Source organism: Natrix helvetica, assembly GCF_964273705.1.
Source record: "Natrix helvetica genome assembly, chromosome: 1".
Taxonomy (NCBI): domain Eukaryota; kingdom Metazoa; phylum Chordata; class Lepidosauria; order Squamata; family Natricidae; genus Natrix; species Natrix helvetica.
The window spans coordinates 181,154,736-181,179,730 of NC_138548.1; the positions used below are offsets into that span (position 1 = coordinate 181,154,736).

The following is a 24,995-nucleotide window of genomic DNA, read 5'->3' on the forward strand; positions in this document are numbered from 1 at the left end:
TTTTGTCTGTAGCAAGACAGTACAAGCAGGTTAATCTAGAGAAAACTGCATTGTATTTGTCAGGGGGTTCTAAAGCAAAGAATACATAAAGAATTGGGTGAAAAAAATTACCAGTGTTGTTTTGCTCTGTCAATAAATATGTATCTTTGTGAGGAATAAACCATGATGATTTGTACTTATAAAGATACTTTGAACAATCTAGATTGATCAGCATTTTTCACAATTTTTTTCCTAAGTGTATCAATACATCATGTTAAAATACTTTTTGTGAAAAAGAACAGATTTGGTCCTAAGGTACACTACCTTCTCATTTTGTAAATACATCATAAGAGTCACTGTTTTCATTTATCACTTCAACATGATACACAAAATCCTCCTTGAAGTCATAACTGAAAACTTGTTTTTGTTCTAAAATCTAACCATAAATTTCAGTCACAAGCTCTTTTTATCAGGGGTAACTAAATTGATAACTTTTTTTATTATCCCTTTGTAGAATAGGAAACAAATTTGGTGTTCACTTTTGGGACAAGTGTCTAAAACCTTTCCTGATAGTTTCTTTTCTTGTGACATTTAGTTTTCATGACTACTGGCTTATAGTTCAGTTTAATTCTTTATGGTATCTTAAAGTTTTTTTATGGCACAAACGTTTATGGATTAAATTCTATTTCATTAGATCTTTAAAGAATATGCATACAATTTAGTCAATATGAGGGAAGAGAAAATAGAGGAAAGTGGAATCAGAGAGAAATTACATGCAATAAAGAAACTGCCAATTATATAGAACCACAGGAAAAGGAAAAGTCATTTCATTGAACATTAACAACAGGCAGTTAATCTGTAACTGAGTCTTTAAGTAGTCATTCAAACATTCAGCACACTTGTTTTGAGTCTAGATTAACCTTCAAAAACTTTGGTGAACTGCCCCCCACCTTCCTATTCAGGCATAGCAATAGCACTTAGACTTACATATTGCTTTTTGATGCTATATGTCCCTAAGCGGTTTACAATGTCAGTATATTGTCTCCAACAATTGCCTGCGTCCTCATTTTATCAACCTTGGAAGGTTGAGTCAACCTTGAGCCTCATCAGGATTAATGGCAGTTAGCTTGCAACACTACATTCTAACCTGCATGCTCCTGTTGAGCACAGCTGTCAACCCTTGATTCTCAGGCCACTATTGTGACTCATTAAGAATGATGAGATGTTGTGGCAGAGGGAAAGGAGGAGAGAAATAAATAATGCATATCAAAAAATCTGAAGAATCAGGTCATACATGTACTGTCCTGTGTGATTGGTAGTGGCATATATTATGCTTTCAAATCAGTCGATTCCCGGTGACTGTAGACAAGTACATACAATTTTCTTGGCAGCATTTTGCAGAAGTGGTTTGCCTTGCCTTCTTCATAGGGCTGAGAGAGTGACTGACCCAAAGTCACCCAACTGCTTTTGTATTTAAGCCAGGACTAGAACAGTCTTCTAGGGTCTATCCCAATGCTTTTAATCATTATATGAAATCAACTCTAGAGTGACAAATATGCTCCAGCAAATAGGTAGCTTCGAATTTTTTATGGTTTCTGTGCATTAGACTTAGAGGACAACAGCAAATTTAACTGCTGGAGACAAAAAGGTATCTCCCTGAGTTTACATATTTTTTATTTATTACATTTTTATCCTGCTTTTATTATTTTATAAATAACTGAAGGAGGCAAATATACCTAATACTTCTCCCTCCTCCTTTCCCTCCCACAATTCCTCACAGGATTCTTCTTGGGGAAAAGGAAGGAATTTGGATATGTTCTCCACTTTGATTATTTATAAAATAATAAAAGCAGCAGAGAGGGGAACATTCATTGCCATGGAGTCAGATATAATCAGTATTTTGACATTAACTAATTAACTTGGGCTGAATAGATGATGTGAACGTCCTGGAGGATTTTAGAATCTGGATGACGATGAATAAATTTAAATGATAATCCTAGTCAGATGGTTTTGAACTGGATTTGTTTTGGAAGACATCCAGTTCTAAGAATATTCCATCTTTGATTCTGGCCATCAGGAGGTCATGCTTCCCCATACTAAGCTACCTCATAACACAGACTTGCAGATTCTACTCAGACAGTAGGTGCAGATGTGGCCAAGGGGATTGATGCATACAATACTTTCATCTGATGTGCCATATAGACACATTACTAGACAGTGCTTATGTAATTTCCTTAGAGTCAGCAACAATTGGAATGGTATGTTGTAAGGCACATATTGCAGAATTAAAAACCTATTATCTTGATTCAAACAATAACTGAGCAAATAAAATTTGATTAAAAGATCATAATATATGAGTTCCGTTTTGGAATCTTAATTAAACAAAACATCTTGGCATCCTGGATCAATGAAAAGATTCATGCAAGTTACTCTTTCGCTAAACTCTGGACTGTTTATATCAACTGCATTCAGCAGAGCAAGTAGTCTTTTGGAAGAAATGTTTCAGTCCAGTCATTGATTAGTATGAGTATTGTAGTCCAATAAGTTTCAAAGGCATCAGGCTGGGACAAAAAGGAGAATGGCCTTTTTATTTAAAAAAGAATAAAAATATAAGGTTGCTTTAGTAATAATTCAAATAAGTTTTCAAGCTTTCTGAACTAAAATGTACTAAGAGCGTTTTATTTTTTATTATGACCAGGGGAAAAGTAATAACCCAAAAGCACACTCATAGCTGGTTGAGGATCAGAAGGTTAAGATTCATCCATTATTTGGGGGTCTGGAGTTCTGCCTCAAAATTTTGTGGAGAATCTTAAGAACAACTTCCAATTGCTCAGGTGTCATTTTTAAGATTTGATCCTGGTTGTTGAGCATGTCAAATATCATGCCTGCTTGATTTCTTGGAGTCTCCGGTGCAGAAGGAAACGGCCGAAGTGCATCTTTAGACACAAGTCCAGCAACATTTGGAGCAGAATTTGATCTTGCTTGGCTGCAGCTCCCTTCCTCAACACCTTGTAAATCAACAAGTGCTCTTTCAATTGCTTTTTCAAGATGCTTATAAGCTTCCAAATCTAAATCTTCTATGGCAATGGAAGTCTAAACATTGAAATTAAAAAATGCATGTATCATCATGATGATAAATCTTACAAAGGCTTTTACATAAACTAGGAAGTATGCTTATTGTATCACCAAATTGTACTATTTTTGCCTTTTCATGTACCATTATCTCATCTATCAAATTCATCACACCCTAAATATTTGTCTTAGATTAGCTAGGAAAAGCATATCTTGCATCCTATCTGTGGCAGTACAGTTTCTATTCTGACAATTTCTAATTCTGAAAGTTTGTCTCTGGCATTCTTTCAAAAGTCTGCTACAGAGAGATTTAGATTTTGCAGTTCTTCAAATTATAAATTTAATAAATAGAACTGTTTGGACTAGATCAATGACATATAAAAAGTGCCCATTCTGTAAGAAAACATTGTCAATTTGCCTGAGAAAACCTTATACAAGCTTTTCTGGTTTAAGGAAGTGCTTCCCAACCTGGTAGCCCAGATGTATTGAAAGAATTCCCAGAATTCCTGTCAAGCATTCTTAAATTATAGTAGTTCTAACACAATTAGAGGGGCCAAATATGTTTTTAAAAGTCAAAACTCCAATACTCTGGAGATATTCTATAAATGTCGACGTGATCAGTTGTTACTTTTTGAGAACAAGAATTCTGATCTCACAAGCTAAATGTTCTGTTCAATTTTTGTTTTTAAATGGTGGCCTGTGGGCCAGACTTACTCTGAATTTATACAATGCATTAAAGAATATAATTAATCATCTTCAAGTACAAAGTTGATTATCTTCTTACCAATGAATTTGCTTTTGTATATCCAGTATTAGGAAATTTAATCGAAGATTTTTCTTGAACATTTTTTGATAGTTGTGAATCAGATAAGGCAGCCGTCTTGCTAAATGATTTTTTTTGTTTGATGTCATCACGTTTCTTCTCAGGCTTCAGTTTCATGCTTTCCTTTTTTACACCACCCAGAGATAATAGCGTTTTTGAATCCTTCCTGTTTTCTGTCGCGCTCAATTTTTTAGAAGACAACTCGCCATGCTTTTTTCCATGTTTTTCTTTTAAAGCATCCTTAGATGTTCGGCTATGTACTTTTTCCTTTTTGGCTGAAGGGTTTGTCCCTCCTTGCTGTGAGTGGTGCAACGCAGCATCCTTTTTTCTGTCAGACTTCTTGGTTTTGGTTTTGTGATGATACTTGCAAGCTGGCTTTGCTTCTTCCTCAGACTCTGGGTGTAAAAAGAGAAAAGTCTGAGGGTTCACTGGAAAGGGAGGCTTGGAAGGATAATTAGGAGATTTGGAAAGATAATTTTTTATTTCATTTTGGGCTCCAATGTCATGCGCACTCAAAAAAGAGGAAAAGGCAAATGGTTCAGATGTTTTCCTCAATGGTTCTTTCTGCGGCTTACTTTGTGATATTTCTTCATAGGACCTTCTCTTCAAATCTGATACCTCTAGATTATCAGGATAACCTGGCAATCTGTAACGTTCTTTTTTACAAGTGTGTTTTACTTTTTTGCAACCAGCTGTCTGGGTTTCTTGGTTCTTTGTTTGTACTTCGAAAATACTGTTCATAAGACCACCTAGATTTTCTATTTTACATTTTTCACTTGCAGTTGACGTATGAGGAAGATTTTCATACGAAGGCTGTTTTGCTTTGTCGGGTAAATCTACATCACTAACTTTTGAAATGCTTTCAGTACTTGAAATAGATGCATCATGATCCGTATCATTCTTATCTATTTCTTTGCTAATCCCAGTTTTGGGACTAGTTGGTACAGGAAGCTCTTCGAAGCTTTTTTGCAAAACAGATGCTAAACCTTTTACTTCTAGTTCTGAAAGTTGTTCTCCGTGGCCTTCTTTCAAGAGTCTGCTACAGAGAGACTTTAGATTTTGCAATTCTTCTTCAGAGAATCTATCTTGTAGAGTATGAGTTGTATGGGATATTTGCTGTACACTTTGTTCTTCTTTGGCTAAATCTGGTCCTTTCTCTGCCCTGAGTGCTGTTTCTTTGGCTACAACTGGAAACACCATTTCGAGTATTTTTTTTAACTCTTCCTGTGTGATCAGTCCAATTTCTGAAATTCTTTCTGAGAGATGGTTTTGGATTTTCCTGTTTAATGCAGACTTTAAATTGGCAATTTCATTCTCTGAAAGTGCCTCAAAAAGATTTTGAACACTTTTGCTTAACACACTGTCATCAAAACCCTCATCAGATTTCTCCTTCAAGTTCAAGGACAACTTTTGACACACAGTTTCCAGGTCTTCTTTACTTAATCCAGTTTCTGAAAGTTTATCCTTAAGGTGGTCCTGAATACCTTTGCTTAAAAATGATTTTAAACTTTTTATTTCTGCTTTTAAAATCTTTTGAAGCAGGGTATCATGGAGGGAAACATGTTTTTTTACATTAGCTGTTTCAATGCTGAATGGTAACTTTACTTTAATGATTTCTAATGACCCGTTTGAGGCTATGTTTCTTAAATCCAACATTGGTTCTTTCACTGAACTAATTTGGCTTTTAAAAGGAAATAAAGTAGGCTCACTGTAATCATCTTTTCTGCTTTCATATAAATCTGCTTCTACAAATACCGGCTTGCTTTTGTAACTTTCCTTAGTATCTAAGGATTCAGATTTGGAAAGTTCTTTTATATCACTCTCACTTAATGGTTTTATGGTTATTATTTCAGTTTGTGAAGTTACTCCTTTCGATAAAGCTTTCTTGAGCATATCAGTAGAACTCTGGAGAGAAAGCTGGTTCTCTGCTGTCACCATATCTGGGATTATCCCTTTTTCAGACAATTTTCCTATAAGTTGAGCCTGCAAGTGTTGACTTACAACATCTTTCAGTTCACTAATGTCTGATTCTGAAAATGCATCCGTAGTACTAGTTGTTATTTCCTTCAAATAACATTTCTCTCTGTCATCTAATGGGCTGCTGTCTTCTAATTCTTGGGAAAACTCCGATTCTGAAAGTCTCTCTGCAACTAGGTTTTCAATGTTTTTGCTCAAAAGTGATTTAAGTGCTACCACTTTTACAACTTTTTCAACAAGAAAAGCTTCAAGAGAGTTTTTGAAGTAAACATTAACCTGTTTTATTTCTGCTTCTGATAGTTTATCTCCTTGTGGTTTTAATTCAGAAGTTATAGTTGATGGCTCTGTTACTCTTTCAGCTTCCACTGCAATTTCTTTGTCTTCCCCTTGCAAATCATTTTTTTTTTCAAGGAGTCTTAATATTGACAATTGCTCACCACTTCTGATTGACTTGGGATCTAAGCCATTATCTAATTTTGTAAAAGGCAGACCTGGAGGTGGATCTTGGTCTTCTTGTTCTTTGAAATCAACAGGTATGTATGCTTTTTCTAAAAAAACGGAATAGTCTATTGTGCCTTTCCTAAGCTCAGGTGGCTGTACTTTACAAACACGTCTCAAGAAGGGTTCAAACTTGTTTCTACTAAAAAATGCATCTTGGAACTGCAATTTAAAGAGAGAATGGTAGAACTAAGATCTTTTGAAATATTGATTATAAATGTGATATATAAAATATATCTTCTTTGCCATAATTTAAAATATATTTACAAATAACTTTGTACCATATAGTATCAACCTTGTTAACTCTCAATACTCTTTTTTCTACTATATATTCAAGATGAACTGTGATTAATACATGCATGATATTTCAGTGTATAGTATATAGAATATCTCAGTGTACTGAACTAGAAAATGAGGGTGGGTTCTATATTCATAGATCACCATTTGAAGAACCACAGGTCCAGGTAAGTCTTGTTCAAGATTTTTGAGATCCACACAGAAGGGGCAAGGCACTCACACTGATGGAGAAAAGAACCTGTTTCTCAAATACTACATCCCTCTGGGTATGAAGGTCCAACAAATAGTGTTGAATGAAAGAGGAGGATGTGACCATGTAGCTGCTCTACCAGCTCTACCGGCAATTGGATGTGCTGAAAGAAAACAGTGGTGGGTGGATATCATAATGGCATAATATGTTTGGATGGGGAGCAGAAAGTGTTGCTTTAAAAATCAAAGCAGTCTTATATGGCCATAGTCTATTTTGAGAAGTATTATAAAAATATTCCAAACCTGCTCTGTTGCTCTTGGAATCAGAGAAACAGATGTGGATCTCTGAAGAAGACAGGAATGATGTCAGATAAATCAACTGAGCAAACCAAGCCCTTTGTGCAACAACAATTGAACAGTAGCATTTTGCTATATGAAACTGAGAAAGATACAATCTCTATATATAAACGCGAAAACACGCACGCAGGAATCATGAAATCCCCCTAACTGTAAAACCTACGAAATTGAAATTTGGCACGTATGTTCCTTTCGGCATCTAGGTGTTCGGTAACAAAGGATTTTTCGAAATGACCATCAGAGTATTAATATTTCGTATATTATTATTAACACGCTCTGATGCTGAGGAGTTAGATGGTCTACTTCCCCTCCCAGCCTGAAAACCTGGGCGTCGGCATGGCCAACATGTGACTCATCCGGCCTGCTGGCTGGGAGTTTGGAGAGGAGCCTGAGGGAGAGAAGGTGAAAAGATAGGTGGGGCTTCTGTGGGGCAAACCTGAGGGAGAGAAAGGGATAGGATAGGTGGGGCTTCTGTGGGGCAAGCCTGAGGGAGAGAAAGGGATAGGATAGGTGGGGCTTCTGTGGGGCAAGCCTAAGGAAGAGAAGGGGATAAAATAGGGGAGCTTTCTGTGGGGCTAAACTGAAGGAGAAAGGGGATAGAAGAGGTTTCTGTGGGGCAAGGCTGGGGGAAAGAAAGGGATAGGATATGGGAGTGAATCTTTTCAAGAATAATTTTCACAGAGTTCAAAATGGTTGAAAGAATTGATATTACATCAGAAATTATTAAATTAAAGCAAATATTTTGAAAAATTGGTTATTTTCTGTAGGATAAGACTGCGGAGCTTCAAGGCCTAAGGCACTAGTAACGTGTAAGAACTGCTCAGCATACAGTCTATTTTCTCTGACATGGCTGTATGAACTGGTTATCCCTGCTGATCTGGAGAAAGAGGAATTCCTCAACAGTCAAGTTTTCATTTGTGGTCACGGATCACAATTCTGCATTAATGTTAAATGAAAAATTATAATTTAATACATAAAGGAGGAATGCATACAAATTTCTTTTTATCATGGAAACAGGAAACATTAATTATACCCAGTTTCCTTGCAAGAATCATTGTTGAATAATATTTTGCTTTTTTTGAGGATATATTCAGTGACACAGAACAGTGATTTACAGGAACTGATCAGTGTTTGAGGATGGCATCAGAAATGGTAAAAATTGAGTGCTGAGTAAAGAGATTGATGTTTATGGTGTAATGATGCCGAATTCAAGTAAAAATTCTCATTGTTTTGGAGACCGGAACTACCAATAGCAAGGAACTAATGCCAGATTATATTTAAGTAGTGGTATCCCAGGACATTAAGACTTCCACAGTAATTGGGAAAATTGCAGGAAATAAAGCAAATGTAAATCTTGTTATAATCAAGATAGCAGTTAATGGTGCTCCATGAGGGCATGCTGATATGGAAGGCACATCTGAGGTGTTTGAAGATGGCATCTGGGGCCCTACAATAGGTGGGAAAGCAACAGTCAAAAAAGGGATGTATTAATAAGCTTGTAAATATGCAAGAGGGTCCCGATCAGACACAATGGGTAACACAAAGACTTTGATACTTGAATAAGTGCTGAAGAAAAAAATCCCAGTACCAAGAAAGATGTCAAGGAGGGCAACAATAGCAAGAAACTTTATTGGAAGAGAAATTGTAAAGATTCTCTAACTCCCTGGCAGAGACGAGATGTCAGCTTGTCAGGTGCTAAGCAGCTAGCCTAAGGAATGTCAGAAAGGTGTACTGTCTAATTTTGTCTCTCTCTCTCTTAGTTACACACACACACACACACACACACACACACACACACACACACACCTTTAACAGCTAAATGCTAGGTAGCCAGATCAGTATTTCTCAGGACTGCCAAAATTGGTGATATCAATAACTGTGGCTAGTTCATGACAAGAAGGGTGAACAGAAACAGGAAGGCAGGTGGATCATGCGAGTTCTAACTTACAGTAAAAGGTTCTGGTCTTTCTAGGAGATAATGGAAGAAGCGGAGGAGTGTTTGAACTCTACTTCCATTTTTTGGGCAGTGGAACCTTTCAAATAATATTATTTGTCCGTTTGGTTATTATCAACAACAGTGACTCCATGCCTATTTTGTTAACTTTTGACAATGAAGGCAGAATCAAAAGGGTGACCCATACCCAGACATATGAAATAAAGACAGTGACCATTTGTTGGCAATAGCTTGCTGTTATAATCCAAATGTGTGTGAAGTACAGCCTGACAGTTTATAGGCATAAAATCCTACTAGGATTGCTTGTCCAGATTTAGCAACCAAACTACTCTCCTGTAGAAAGAAAAGATACTTTTATGCAAACTTATTTTGAGATTTCCACAAAGTGTGAAGAATCATGATAAGAACAGGATAGAAACAAAGCCAAGGACTACTGTACTTTCCATCTAAAAATCTTCTTCATGTACAAGTACCCAGAGGTCCATGAAGGTGCTTTAGTCCTATGTGGGATGACCAGAAAAACTGAAAAAAAATGTGGTCCTTAGTTCTATGTTTTCTTAGTTCTATGCGAGTGTTAATTATAATGCAGTCACAAGGTATCTTCTAAGTGAACTTTATTTACCCTTTAATATGTAATTTTAAACTTGTATTCCACTTTATTACTCAGTTTTAATACTGTGTAACTAATTATTTCTTACCGTAACCTCTTTCCATGGCCATTGCTGTTCTGGTTCAACAACTGAATCTGGAAATGATTAATTAGAATGAATATTTAAAATATAAGCGCAATTAAATATGCATTTTATAGCTGCAGTATAAAGTACTACTTAATGTCTGTGTGAAATTCATTCACACAGGAAGGAAGTGGCTTATCAGAAAACTAAACCTCCAAGAAATGGGAGTAATTTGAGACTGGCTTCCCCAAATTTAAGCCACAAAACTGGCTTAATGTGGAAGCATTAGTTAAAGTTCCAAAAGCATCTTGAGTTAGCTGCTCCACAAAGCTGAGTTTGAGATGGCATGCGTGTATGAGTGTATTTATGAATTATGTTTGTGTGATGGGGGAAATGAATATAGTAGTATATGTACCCCAGAGTTATTCAGAATGAATGTAGTCTTGTGCAATCCGCCCCTCCCAAACCCTACACAAAGCATATAGCAAACAGTTTTGGAAGGGGTGAAATGCTACCGATTCAGACTGGTTTGCCCAAACCAGTAATAAAAAAATGCTACCAGTTTAGATGAACCATTTTTTCCGACAATCAGATGTGACAGGCAATTTATATTAGCTAGAAAGCAGGATTTGCTGCTTTCTAGCTAATCTAAATCACATGGCACAGTGGATTCCCCCCTCCCCCACGCTGTTCGCTTACCTTTGCAGGCGCGCTTGGTAGCAGGTTCCACCCACCCGCCAGGACATCATTTTGATGCTCTGCGCATGTGTGGAAGGTCCTGCGCATGTTCGGAGGTGGCGATCACATTGCTATCAAGCTGGTAGCAAAGGAAGTCGATTTCACCCCCGAGTTTTGGGTTAGGGGACATATTAGAATTTGGGAGTATGTTGTGAATGTTCCTTGGAGAAGGAGAGAAACTACAACCACCCTCTCAGTTGCTCTCTGTTTGAGCCTTTCCATCCTACTCTCAGGAAACAGGAACTTCAGCCTTATAATGGCTGTGAAGCTCTTTAAGGGATGATAGAGCTGCGTATTCAGAAAATTTCTTATTGCAGGGGTAGTAAAAATAACAATCCTATCTTTCTATATAGTCCTATACTGAGATATTCATTGCCTCCTCTATTCTTCCCACGTTATGGTTGCAGGATTAATATTGTTGCCTCAATGAAACGTGTGGGCAATTTTCTTCAGCCTGGGTTGCCACGCTGTTCATTCCTTGCCTGGAGGCCACATTTCATAATACTTTGGTGCAACCGGAGGGGCGGATTAAAATTTGAGGGTCTATTTTTTAACTCTACCCAATTAATCTGGTAGGGGGGAAAACAGCATCATACTGATTAAATCTTCCCTGTTTTTTTAAAAAAATCCAAGCACCATTACTATCAGTTAAAAATTAAAATAGATTAAGCTCTACATAAACTTTTCTGGAATACTGAACATACCGTGGTCTGCTTGGAAAGATATGATTGTACCACATATATTTGTTTCATTAAGAATTTAGCTATCATAGCCTTACCTGAGATTCTGCCAGGAATTTCAGAAACAGAAAATGATTCCTTTGAAGTCTTAGAAGGCAACTTATCAAGAAGAAAGGAATAATTACTTTCATATTTGTAATAATAATAAAAATACTGCATAAATCTATACAAGAAGAAAATCAGTATGCAAAATATACTAAAGGGAGAAATACAGTATATCTAGTGAAGATTTTTTTCATAGATCCAACTTGCAGGTGATTTGTCTATATAATGTTACAGTTGTCACATACAAAAATATGTCTTTTTACTTCCTGCAAAGAGAAAATTATATTTTCTCAGCTGTTTTTTCTATGTAACAACTGTAATATTATGTAGACAAATCACTTGCAAGTTGGATCTATGAAAAGAAAGTCTTCACTAGATTTATTTCTCCCTTTAGTATATTTTGCATACTTTTTAAAAATTGTTTTTTATTTTAATTAAACAAAAATACAAAAAAAATCATCTTTCATTACATCTTGTAGAAAGCGTGAAGATTGGTTACAAATAACTTTCGTGCATTTCTCCCACAGTCATTACTTATAGTTCATATTACATTATACACTTTAAATCAAAAATCTTTGTATATCTTACTATCAATGTACCACAATTCTCATTTGATTACAATTATTTGAACGTGCTTTTACCTCAAACCATTCATACTTAAAGATACAACCACATAATGGCATTCATTAGCTATTTCAAAAGTCCTCCAATAACATTACACTTTTATGACATATTCTAAGTAAAAGTCAATTAATAAAATTTCTAAACACTTTTTTCCCCCTTTTCCCCCCACTCGCTGTTTAGAGTTTGTATCCAAGTTGCTTTTACCAATACCAGAGCATGTATATATTATTAAACAATATTCATTGACCTTTCCTTGTTGTTATTATAATTGGCTAAAAATCATTTACTATTTATATTCCACCTCCTCTCGTCAAACCCAAAAAACATTACACCTTTATGACAAAACCTAAATAAAAGTTTGTTAATAAAATTTATACAGGTGAAACTCGAAAAATTAGAATATCATGCAAAAGTTCATTTATTTCAGTAATGCAACTTAAAAGGTGAAACTAATATATGAGATAGACTCATTACGTGCAAAGCAAGATAGTTCAAGCTGTGATTTGTCATAATTGTGATGGTTATGGCTTACCATCACTTAAGTCACTTCCGGTTTGCTCGGAGGGTGGTTTTAAACGCTCCGAAGGCGTCAGGGAAGCCTCCTGACGGTCCCTGAAGCCTTCGGAACGCTTAAAACCACCCACCGAGCAACCCGGAAGTCACTTCCGGTTTGCTCGGAGGGTGGTTTTAAGTGCTCCGAAGGCGTCGGGGAAGCCTCCGGAGGGCCTCTGGGGGGCGGAAGAGGCCTATAAAGCCTCTGGAGCCTGGGGAAGGGGAAAAATGGCTTTTAAAAAAGTGAACTCAGCTGGCCAGCGCGCGCATGCTCACTAGCCAGCTAACAGGGCAGTGCCTCGCGTGCCATAGGTCCGCCATCACTGGTCTATCTCATATATTAATTTCACCTTTTAAGTTGCATTACTGAAATAAATGAACTTTTGCACAATATTCTAATTTTTCGAGTTTCACCTGTAGGTCTTTTTCCCAGATCACAATTTGCAATTTATATCCAAATTTCTTTTACTAGTTTGCCAGTACGTACGTACGTACGTACATACATACATACATACATACATATATATATTTAAGCTATATCCATTATCATTTCATTATTATTATTATAGTTAATTATTTGTTGATGAATAAACATTTAATAACAATCTAAAACAATCTAAGAATTACTAAATTCCTACTTATTGCTCAACCAAAATTAACTATTTTTTTATTATCAACTTTCATTGTCAACCTGTATCTTTCCAGTAACAAAGCAGTCTTATCTCTCTTGCCAATTGTGGTGTCAGTCTTCTTTTTATCTCCTTTATAAGGTTTTTATAGACTTCTCTCCACACTTTGTTGCTTAAAGGATCTCTCAGGTGATCTCGTTGCCCTCCAGTTGTTATTAAGTTAGCTTGTCCTTGGTTGTCAATTGTGCTTCTGAAAAAATTTCTCTTCTTAAATCCATCATCATTATCCTTTTTTCTTCTTCTGTATTTTGGAACCTGGGGTAGAGCTCCAGTTCGTCGAATTCCCTCTTCTATATTCCCTTCATTCCACTTTCACCCACATTTGCCCCATTAATAAATTCATCTGTTGTCTTGTCTTTATATTCTATGTCTTTATTCTCCCCTTTAATTTTTGGGGCTCCAACCCCTTCATCTTTTGCTGTGAGGAACACTAGTTTTTCCAACTTCTTCTCAATTCTCCCATATCCTTTCAATAGATTTTGAATTCCAGCCAGGATATTTTGTAATTTTAGGGTTTCCTCATCTGAATATTGATCCATGTTTCCAAAAAAGAAGAAGGAAAAGAAAAAAAAAACTAGTAGCCACTGCCACTCTAGCCTTCCAGGCCTCTTTTATTTTTTGAATTTTAGGTTGACTTAAACACAAGTTCTTTTGTGCTCTTCAGAAGAGAAGGGTTCTGTTTTTTGTTTCCCTTTCTCTCCCCTGCCAAAATAGTTCTCAAAAGCACCTGCAAAAACACTTCATGCCCTTGGCTCTTTATTAGTTTCTGTAAACAAATTGCAAATCCTTCAGCTACAAAGTCAGTAAGATCAAAGAGGAAAAAAGAAAAGATACGTTGTTTCAAAAACTGCAGCCTCTGATTTCCGAGTGGCAGTGTTGCTACTTTTCACTTTCTAATATTTATCTCTGGCTCATAGGAAACAAAGTTCTTTAACGAAATTTAATAACAAGTAATAGGGGGAATTGTTAAAATGAAAAGGAAGGTTTTAGTCCAGAAGTTAAAAAATAAAGTAATAAAAAGCAGAAGAAAAAAAATTAATCAGTTCACTTTAAGAGGAGAAACAAAAAAAGTTGCGAGCACTTCAATCCATAAAGTATAGTTACAAAGAAAAAAAAAAGCTTTCCAAAGCAATCCAGTATAAGTTAATTCCGACGCTTAATTCAGGGATCTAATTTGGCTTTTTAAAAAAAGTTTCTTTGGGCAGTCTTTCCCAAAATAGAAAAATAAATACCTCACCAGATGGACTCACTTTCTCTTTTCACTTCCTTCCTTCCGGAGCCGTCCCGACTTCATCAGCCTGGGGCTGCCTGTTTACTGCCGGCTTGAAGAGCTACCCTTGCATCAATCAGGGACTTTGCAGTGTCCCTGAGACCAGCAAGGCTTCGTCTTCCTGATCACTGTCTCTACGGGATGGTTTAGGTCCAAATGGATCGTGCAGCAGCAAAAGTGTCAACGGCGTCTCGGAGTGTAGAGACCGCACATTGTATCATCACGACGTTGGCTTCTCCTTCAAGTATATTTTGCATACTTGAAATACTGAGGATTACTTAGGATGAGGTCTGACCCCCCTGGCCCATTCTGAAGAACTGCATTCCTGGCACTACATTTGCTATACCCAGTGAAACTCATCAAAGCCAGCCCAGGCTTTAATGAGAGTTTTTCCTCACAATATGAAAAAATGGGTGCCATTAACAGACACAGCTAATAGCGAGCAGTGTTTGGGGTAATGCTGATGGGGGTGAGATAGGACTTGCCACATGAAGCTTGATTTTCCTAACCTGCACATCTAGTCTAGAAAAAAGTCCAAGGGTCTGATTCCACTTAGGATGCTTTGTTGCCTACAGGTGCTGTATAGAAACCAAAGGTGTGAATGAATGAGAAGCTTTTCTTAGCAGCCTGTATTAATTTCTCTAGTAAATCTACCTCTAGCTATAAAACCCAACAAACTGGGAGCAGAGGGAGACAAAGTTGTTTTTACCAGTCCTGGTTAATACATTAAAAATGGAACAAGTATGGTTTTCAGCTCATCCATTTGGTAATCCAGAACTGATTAACAGAAGAGGATAAACTTCTTAGTTTTGTTGAAACAGAAGGAGATAAAACATCCTATATAATTTTTCTTCCCTGCTCTTTAAAAGTGTAATGGGCTACCAGCAGAAAAATCATTCTGTTTCTCTTCTAGGCAGCAAACCTATTTGTTTGGATGGAATTCCAGTTATCAGGTGATGTCAATGCCAATCAAAAACTGGTTAATAGGAGCACGGTGGCTCACAAGATTAGAATGCTGGCTGACAATTGACAGGCTCATGTTTGAAACCCATTGCTGTTGCAGGGCAAGTTGAGCTCCCATCACAGGCTCCAGTTCCTGTTGAGCCAGCAGTTCGAAAGTGGGAGACCACAAATGGGTACTACTTCAGTGGGCAGCTTTACGGGAACAATGAAAGAACCCATAACTTAGCATTCCCCCAGACAACGGTGATGTCACCGGCACAAATCCTTTCACCATAACATGAAATTGGTAGTAGAAACTGAAAACTGCATTAAAGCAATGCTGGTACAGCTGTTTTAAATATATATCTGCTCTTGCTTTTTAATTTCTTATGGAAGGACACTTCTCAGGTTGCCAGTGAGGTGACTAGGAACTAGTTTAAGTTCATAATACAGACATGCTCTGTGAATAATGCATGAATTTCAAAACAGCGAGGAGAAGAATATAAAACTCCTATGTACCGAAAGGGGTGAAGAAGAGAGAGTGTACAGCAAATTGGTAATTACATGTTAGAAACAATTACCTCTATTGATTTTGGAAAATAGTCTAAGGCAGGTGGTTCTGCTACAGATCTTTCTTTAAGCAGTAGTTTGCTTCTAGGACCAAGAAAAGGAGGCGGTTCAGAATCACCGCTCTCTGAAAACTCGGCTAGGATTCTTCCAGAACTAGATAGAGATGTTTCAGACACATGAGAAATTTGTCCTCTTGTAATCTTCTGTTCCAGATTCTCTCTGTCAGATGAAGATTCTGATGAATGGGGCCTGCTAGATACTATAGTCAGTGGTGGAAGTTCAGTTTGTTCAACAGGTGTACAAATTTCACTTTTCTCCGATTCTTCTGAGTCACTTCCCACACGGGATGGTACAGGTGCAGTAATTTGTAAATGCATATTAGATAAGTCAGGTGGAATACCTGGAAATTTCTGAAAGAAATAATTTCAGTAATAAATCAGTATTTCAATCTAGAAAAAAACCTGCAATTTCTTTAATGAAATATATATGCATTGTTTGTCAAATGAGTAGCCTTGCCTATTCATTCTTTCATTTCATAATAAACCCAGTAATTTTTATCTTTGATGACATTTTATAAAAACGAAGCCTGAAAATGCTCATAGTAATTCAGAATTAATCTACCTATCAAATATATTTGTATGATAAAATACTTTAGGGGATTTATTTTTACCTACTTGCATGTAGAAAAACATAATATCAGGAAGTGGAACACAGAATACTTTAATAAATTAGCATTGACACAATTAAGAGTAAAATCTCTTATTTCTCTTTGAGATAGGAAGCTTCTCTGGAATTTATCTTTGCTGTTGCATAGGTTTGTTTAGGTCAAGTGAGGAACAAGTTAGAAAATACTATACATTATGGGGAAAAGAAACCACCACTATGGCAGCAATAAAAACCTCCACTGAGTTTAATGGAGACTGTAGTTTAGTTTTTGCATTAGAGGAGTCAGAAGAGTTAATCTGCTTCGTTCCTCACTAAAAGATTGCCTACACAGCTGGGTTAATGCATTTTTTTTCTTTTTTGGGGGGAAGGAGAGATCAACTGAAAACCCACTATTCTCTCAGCCTTATTCTCTCAGCCTATCTTCTTTCGAGTCTCAGGAATGAGGCTGCTGTTGCAGTTGAGCTGCTCTTATAGAAAGTAATGTGGGTAATTTTAAGGACAGGAACTAGTTTTCTCTTCCAAGCCTCGCTTGTAAAAATGTAGCTCCATGAATGCACAGGTTTTCCTTACTAGACAACACTGAACTGGGATAATAATAATTGCTTATTATTATTATTATTATCTATATCTATATATTATCTACTAACACTCTTATTTCTGTAGCTTTTAATTGGGCAAAACAGTACATCTTAAGCAGTGGTGGGTTGCAGGCGGTATACCCTGGTACGGTGTTTCGGAGGGCCCACCCGCCTGAGCTCCTTACCGGTGTTTAAAGGCTTCTGCGCTTCCGCGCAGGCACATAGCGCATACAGCACCTACACGATGCTCCGCGGAGCAGCTGGAGCATCACGGAGCATCGCGGAGGCACTTGAATGCACGTGTGCGCTGTGTGCATGCGCGCTGCGCGTGTCCATGAGGATGCCGCTGGCCCCATTCCAACCGTACCGGTTTGCAACCCACCACTGATCTTAAGGCAACAATTTTTGAACCAAGGTAGGTTGTTGTTGCTGCTGTTGTTGGTATTGCTGTTATTGTTATTATTGTTGTTATTATTATTACTATTATTATTACAATCTCATTTTATCACATGATTTAGCTACGGACCTCATACCTGAAAATCAGATTCTTGTTTTACTTCCTTAACTTCTTGTTCTACAGAAGCAGGAAAAAAAAAGGGGAGTTACATTTTGACACATGAGGGAAAAAATCCTGGTCACAAAATTCACAATTCTATATAATTTTACTTCTGATTCTGATGGTATGTAAGTTTAATTCACATTCCTGCTGATTGTATTATGGATATTTTTTTTACAAAAAAACTATTGAAATTATGAACAATTAATCCGTTTGAAATTTTGAAACAGTCTGTTACTTTAAAAGATAAAAAGAGTAAATACGTAAATTAGTTTGTAATTATCTTTATAGTAATATACACCCTCTGTTTTAACATTTTAACATAACAGACATAGCACTTTTACAGGTGTTGAAGTATAATAAAATTCCAAAATTTCAATCAAGAGACATCCGGTATACCTCTCCTATGCATTGAATTCTAAAATGACACTTGTGGACCCCTGCATTAAATAAAAAAAAACAAAACTTGAGATGTTTCAGTCTTATGAACTCATAAAAATTGTTCAGGATACCTGAATTTGAAAATTATATCCATTACTTGTTAAATTGCAAACTTTGATGTCACAATAGGGACACTTGCAGAAAGACCCCCTTAAAATGGTATGAATAAGGCTGGAAGGCAAAGAGAGAAAGGGTGAAATACCCACAACTTACCAGGTAGGAAAGAGAAAATAATAAAGGAAAAGTGAAAAAATAGAGAAATGAGGTAGAATAATAATGTGCTATGCAGTATCTACAGTGATTAGCAACCAAAAGGGAACTCAGCTTGAGTTTCATGTAGTTGTGGGTGTGATGCATGGAGAATGCATCCTACCAACCATTCTTCAGGTTTAAGGTTCTACACAGGACTATACCAGGGGTACCGCCATCTGTGTGAAGAGACACCCGAATGAAGAACTAAATGAATCTTCAATGTCAGAATTTTCTGTTGAAAAGCCGGTTTTTAATAAAATACTATTACATTTTTATAGAGACCTGTGAATATTAATCTATTTTCAAAGATTGAACTTATACATCACACACATTAGAACAAAGCCCCAAAGTTGCTTCTGTAAGGGCAAAACAACATTGGGTGCAGGCACTTTGGATAAACTCCTCTATGTTTCTTAAAATGTTGTTGGTCTTGGCTTCTTTCAGCTTTCCTTCTAAGAAATAGGAATATTATTGTATTATATCCAGCAAAATACTTTATTTGGCACTGAGGAAAAGACAGTGAACTGGTTGCATTTAAGTTGCTAAACAAGGAATATGGTTACAATAGGATTACATGACAGGCACTTTGCAGTGGTGATTAAGACAATTATTCTAATTTCAATATATGCCAGAAAGATTCGGATAACCTTCTTTCATTTGATAAATTGTTTAAAACAAGCAGCACTTTTGTTAAAAGTAGTTAATCTTTTGTCAACTAACTGAACAATTTAAGCTTGTAAACTTCCATGCTGTAACTGGAAACAAACAAAACAGATTGTCATTTTACTTAGGCCAATTTCTTAGGCCTGTTTTCATTCAAAATAATATTTGATTTTAATGGTGCAAATACCAGCATATGTTATTTGCCAAGAGCTGTGGCGGCGCAGTGGTTAGAATGCAAGTACTGCAGGCTACTTCTGCTGACTGCTGGCTGAGTGCAATTTGGCAGTTTGAATCTCACCAGGCTCAGGGTTGACTCAGCGTTCTAGCCTTCCGAAGTCGGTAAAATGAGGACCCAGATTTTGGGGGCAATATGCTGACTCTGTAAAACCACTTAGAGAGGGCTGTAAAGGACTGTGAAGTGGTATATAAGTCTAAGCACTATTGCTATATGCAGCTATAGTATATCTGTGGATTCTAATGTCTACTCAATAAATTAATACAAAAATAAAAATATTTACTAAACCTGAAGGAAGGTAAAATGCTGATTCTTGAGGAACAGGTGTGTGAATCTTCCCAACAATTTCTTTGAAGCGAGACAGCTTGGGAAGAAAAAGCAGTTACAATTAATTTTAATTCACAATATTTGCAAAAATAACTTTGTTATTTGTATTGGAACTGCATACTAAACGTTTTTTTCCTTCTTTTTCTGGGAATTGTTATAGTTCTCAATGATTAGATAAAATGTACTGTCTCAGTCTGATAGCTAGGGAAAAGGGCTGAAAGTGTTGCTCCAAGTGTGCAAAAGGAGAGTGGAGACTTACTAATTTCTCATTCAATCATTACTTTTACTTTTACAAATATAAAATTGATTACTCCATTATTCTGCTAACTAACAATGCCAATGGATTTTACATTAAACAATTGAAACAAAATTAAGAAAAAATATTTATTCTTTATACATAGGCATTAGTGACATCTGCATATTCCTTGGGCTTGACAGTGACAAGTCTAAGTCTCATAGGCAGTTGTATAACGGGAAAATAATGACAAATACAAATAAGGCCTTATTAGCGGTAGCCATTCTACACCATTTAATAACTGTTCAAAGTTATGACTGACACCCCAAAACTACATATGACCCTCTTTCAAAGTCATGACAGCTGCAGTGCCCTGTGGTCATTCCCCTTTGCAATAGACTATGGAGATGCTGCAGTGCCCCTGCCTCTTTTCTCCCCATCCCACCCAGATGAGATCACCACAGTACTTGAGCCTACTGCCCATGCCTCTTGGAAGCAGCCACCGTTTTCAAGTTCCCGCAATTCCTCATGAAAATGGCAGCTATTTTCACACCTTTCTGGCCAATCAGCTGACCACCAGCAGGCTGCAAAGCTTTCCTGCCTCTTGCTGGGCTTTGGGAAGCTTTTTCTCCTGAACTAAAGAAAATAAAAATCACCTCCAAAAGTTAGCAGACTAGAGCAGCGATGGCGAACCTTTTTTGGCTCGCGTGCCACAAGTGGGGGAGCGCAGGGGGGTCGTGTGCAGATGTGCCGCACCCATAATGCAATGCACGCCCCCCCAGTGCGCATGCATGCACAACGCGCGCCCCATTTTTACATGCTTTTTTCACCCTCCCCAGGTGCCAGAGGCTTTATAGGAGCCTTGGGAGGGCGAAAAGAGCCTCCCCCGCCCCCCAGAGGCCCTCCGGAGGCTTCAGGGACCATCCGGTGACTTCCGGGTTGCTCGGAGGGTCGTTTTAAGCGCTCCGAAGGCGTCAGGGAAGCCTCCGGATGGTCCCTGAAGCCTTCGGAACGCTTAAAACGACCCTCCGAGCAACCTGGAAGTCACTTCTGGTTTGCTCGGAAGGTGGTTTTAAGCGCTCCAAAGGCGTCAGGGAAGCCTCCGGACGGTCCCTGAAGCCTTCGGAATGCTTAAAACGATCCTCCGAGCAACCCGAAAGTCACTTCTGGTTTGCTCGGAGGGTCATTTTAAGCATTCCGAAGGCTTCAGGGAAGCCTCCGGACGGTCCCTGAAGCCTCCGGAGGGCCTCCGAGGGGGCGGGGGAGGCTCTTTTCGCCCTCCCCAGGCTCCTATAAAGGCTCTAGGAGTAGAGCCTTCTCTGTGATGGGCCCAATCCTCTGGAATGACCTCCCCCCCGATATTAGAACTACTAACGACCTCCGCTCCTTCCGACAGAAGCTTAAGACCCACCTGTTCCAATTAGCTGGCTTGACTGATGTATAGTCCCATCTTTACCTCCTGGCAAACATCTTACTGTGTAATTTTTAAGGGAAATTTTAATTATATTTGTATTTTAATTTAAATTTGGTACAGCACATTCTACCTCCTCCGTTTATATGTTTATATGTTTATATATTTATGCACATTTATATTTTGTATCTATATGGTTTTTAATATGTCTGTACACCGCCCCGAGTCCTGTTTAGGAAAGGGTGCGGTTTATAAATAAAAGTTTACTTACTTACTTACTTACTTACTCTGGAGCCTGGGGAAGGTGAAAAATAGCTTTTAAAAAGGTGAACTCAGCTGGCCAGCGCGCGCATGCGCGCTGGCCAGCTGACAAGGCAGCACCTCGCGTGCCCTGACAAATGGCTCCGCATGCCACTTGTGGCACGCGTACCATAGGTTCGCCATCACTGGACTAGAGGCTTGTACCACAAAATGGAGGGCATTTGGTCTTTGCAAGCTTTAGCTGTCTGTCTAACTGCCTGTACAGCCCATCTAGGACTTAAGGCTAGCTAGACAGTAGACTGCTTCTACAGGCAGTTAGACAAACAGTTAAAGCTTGCAAAGACCCAATGTCCTCCATTTTGCTGCACAAGTTGGCTAACTTTTTGAGGTGATCTCCCCCACTCCCTGAAATTCAAGGAGGAAAAAAAACTGAAGAAAGATTTTCTTACCTGCTTGCTTCCTTCGGTCGACTCTTCAGCCTGGAGTCAAAGATGTTTTTTTAAAAAAGAAATAGAGATTGGGGAGCAGACGCGGAGAGTTTAGTTTTAGCACCTAATTGGGGGGAGGGGGCAGATCAACCTGTCCCTCCCAACTGTTTTTGTTTTGTTTATTAAAGAAATGTGGTTTTTGGAGGGAAGGAGTGGGTAGGTTAAGCAAGGAAAAGGTTTTGGGAAGTGGTCTTTTATGCTTTCCAAAGCCCAGCAAGAGGCAGGAAAGCTTTGCAGCCTGCAGAAAGCTCTGACAGGCTAAGGAACTACGTAGTTTGTTTTCTGCCCCTGAAAGGAAGAAAGACAGAGCCAGGATTAGAAGAGACAGACAGGGCCAGCATTTCCCTTCTCCGTTGTTTCTCTCCGCTGGCAAGACAGACAGCTATGCAGAGGGTGAGGGGAAGCAAGCATGGGATATCTTGGGATAGGAGAGGCCTTGAGAGTCTTGAAGCAGGTGGGCTTGTGCCTGAGTAGGCTTCCCAGGATCTCTCCCATACCTGTGTTCCACTGAATGACCCCATGCAGGGATGGCTGGTCATGACTTGAAGTTGTTCATTTAAGGCTGTCCCACCTTCTGATCCTAATAAGGCAAGCTTCATTCTGGTCATAACTCAAGGATTCTCTGTATTTGTCTAAATGGATATTTCTGGATAGATGAATCAGATAACCTGAAGCTTGATTTATTTCCTTATAACCAATTATGTAAGGTTTTTTGCATTTTTTTTATTATAACTGCCCATATAAGTCGAAGTGGTGATCATATTACAACTGTGTCACTTAGCAATGGAGTTCCAACTGCCATCAGTGAGGACTACCTGTATATCTAATGGCTAAATAATCTATCAAAATAATTTCTCTAATACTGGAAAAAAACCTCTACCATTCTATACAAGTTTAGTCTGCGGAACATATTATAAAATTGTAAACAGATCATGAATGGGGCATGTGATCAAGATGAACACTTATTGGATAGAATAAAGTGATAGCAACTTGATTTTACAACTTTATTCTCTGCGTTTATCACATGTTTTATGAGGATGATGTTGTAGCTAGGTGTATTAACTCTTGACCTCTACTGTGCTTTTTATTTCTCCAATTATAACCTGCCACATCTCTGCTGAGTCATTTTCATTGAAAGACAAGCTCAGGAGTCCAAACTTTAATATCTCGGGACAGAAGCTAAGTCCAGAAAGCCTTGAATATTGGGAAACCTGAATCCTCAGAAGATGTTGATCAGAATCTCCATGGGACTCAGGTTCCTAGTCTGAATTAAAAGACAAGGCCAAAGAACCACCCTCTCCAAAGAATACAGGTTATTAAGGTTCTATAATATCAATGTGTGAAAGATATAAACAGATTCCCTTGGCAGTTAATAGCTTACTCAGCACTAGATTCTACTTAATGCAAAGATTATGTCCTACATTATTTTCAGCTTCATTCTGGCTGTGGATTTAGGGGCACTAATTTAAACACATTCCATATCAGGGGTGGGTTCCTGCCAGTTCTAACCTCTTCTATAGAAGAGGTTCCACAAATCTACAATGCCATTTAGAACCGGTTCCAGCTCCCTCCCCCCGCCCGCCACACATCATTAAGATGAAGAGCGAGAGGAGGAATTCTGGGAGTTGAACTCCACAACTCTTAAAGCTGTCAAGTTTGACCACCCCGGGGGTATTTTTCTAAAGGGTTAGGAGTGCAAGTGTCTTGTAACTTGACAGCTTTAAGACTTGCACACTTCAATGCCAGAGTTCCTGAGCCAACATGACTGGAGGACGAATTCTGGGAGTTGAAGTCCACAAGTCTTAAAGCTGTCAAGTTTAAACACCCATCGGGTTTTTTTTTCTAAAGGGTTAGGGGTGCAAGGGGCTTGTAACTTGACAGCTTTAAGACTTGCATGCTTCAAATGCCAGAGTTTCTGAGCCAACATTTTGGTTGCTAAGCAAGAGTGTTGTTAAGTGAGTTTCACCACATTTTACAAGTTGGCCACACCCACCAGTCACATGGCTAGCAAGCCACTCCCACACAGTCACATGGCTGACAAGCCACTCCCACAAAGCAGGCCACACCCACAGAAGAGGTTCTTAAAATTTTTGAAACCCACCACTGTTCCATATCCAACAAATTCTGACCTCAGTAGGGTTAGATGAGTGGGCATGCTTGAATTTAAGTATGTTTATGAATTATGAGAGCACCTTTCTCATGAATACCATTAAACTTAATTAAATTGCTGCATTTAAAAATCTTGCTACAAGAGGATTATATTTCATATCTGCTGTAGCCATTACACAACTAGCATGCAAAGGAGTGTTCCTGTCCTGTAGCTATACATGGTATTTGTAAGAGAAAGATGAGAAAAACTCTTGGATTCTGAGAAGACAAATAATGGAAGGGAAAGGGACAACTGGTCTTGTATGTTCAGTTTTCAGCTGCCTTTTTCACTTTTTGAAAATATCAGAGATGAAAGAAGAATGGCCTTTAATCAATTGCACACTATTTGCCTATTTTATCATATAAAATTACCTTTGTTAGAGGTTTTGATCTTGGTCCTCTTTTTAAAATCAGCTGGTCCAAATACTCAGCCTTTTCACGCCATGTTTTTAGGGTCCGATATTCTTTTTTCATTTTTTCTAATCTAAAGAGCAACATACATATATAAAAATAGGACTAACATTTTTTTTGCTATCAGATAGAGAAGGACAAGGTTGAATTCTGATTCAGTCAAGGATAATATTAGGCTGCGCTATCAGGGATCAATTCCAAATTCAGTCCAATCTGCAATTATTATTAGCTAAATTAGTTATTTTGAAGCAAACAGAATTAACCATCCAAGACCATCACATAGTTATTTTGAAGCAAACAGAATTAACCATCCAAGACCATCACACTGGGAAA

General features: G+C 38.0%; 1 protein-coding gene across 2 annotated transcripts in view; it reads right to left on the bottom strand.

Annotated features, from left to right (window-relative positions):
- Positions 1-334: 334 nt before the first annotated feature.
- The window catches only part of C2CD6 (C2 calcium dependent domain containing 6), a 47,254-nt gene continuing 22,593 nt past the window's right edge, over positions 335-24,995 (bottom strand). The window contains exons 10-18 of one of the 2 annotated variants that reach the window (XM_081937498.1): positions 24,624-24,735; positions 22,065-22,094; positions 19,670-19,745; positions 17,768-17,808; positions 16,002-16,400; positions 11,337-11,397; positions 9,845-9,891; positions 3,836-6,511; positions 335-3,072 (exon numbers count right to left, since the gene is read on the bottom strand). In XM_081937498.1, the coding sequence (XP_081793624.1) occupies positions 2,737-3,072; positions 3,836-6,511; positions 9,845-9,891; positions 11,337-11,397; positions 16,002-16,400; positions 17,768-17,808; positions 19,670-19,745; positions 22,065-22,094; positions 24,624-24,735 (3,778 nt within the window). In that variant the 3' untranslated portion in view covers positions 335-2,736. The remainder of the gene's footprint in view (positions 3,073-3,835; positions 6,512-9,844; positions 9,892-11,336; positions 11,398-16,001; positions 16,401-17,767; positions 17,809-19,669; positions 19,746-22,064; positions 22,095-24,623; positions 24,736-24,995) is intronic. The other variant, XM_081937499.1, reaches the window with a different exon arrangement.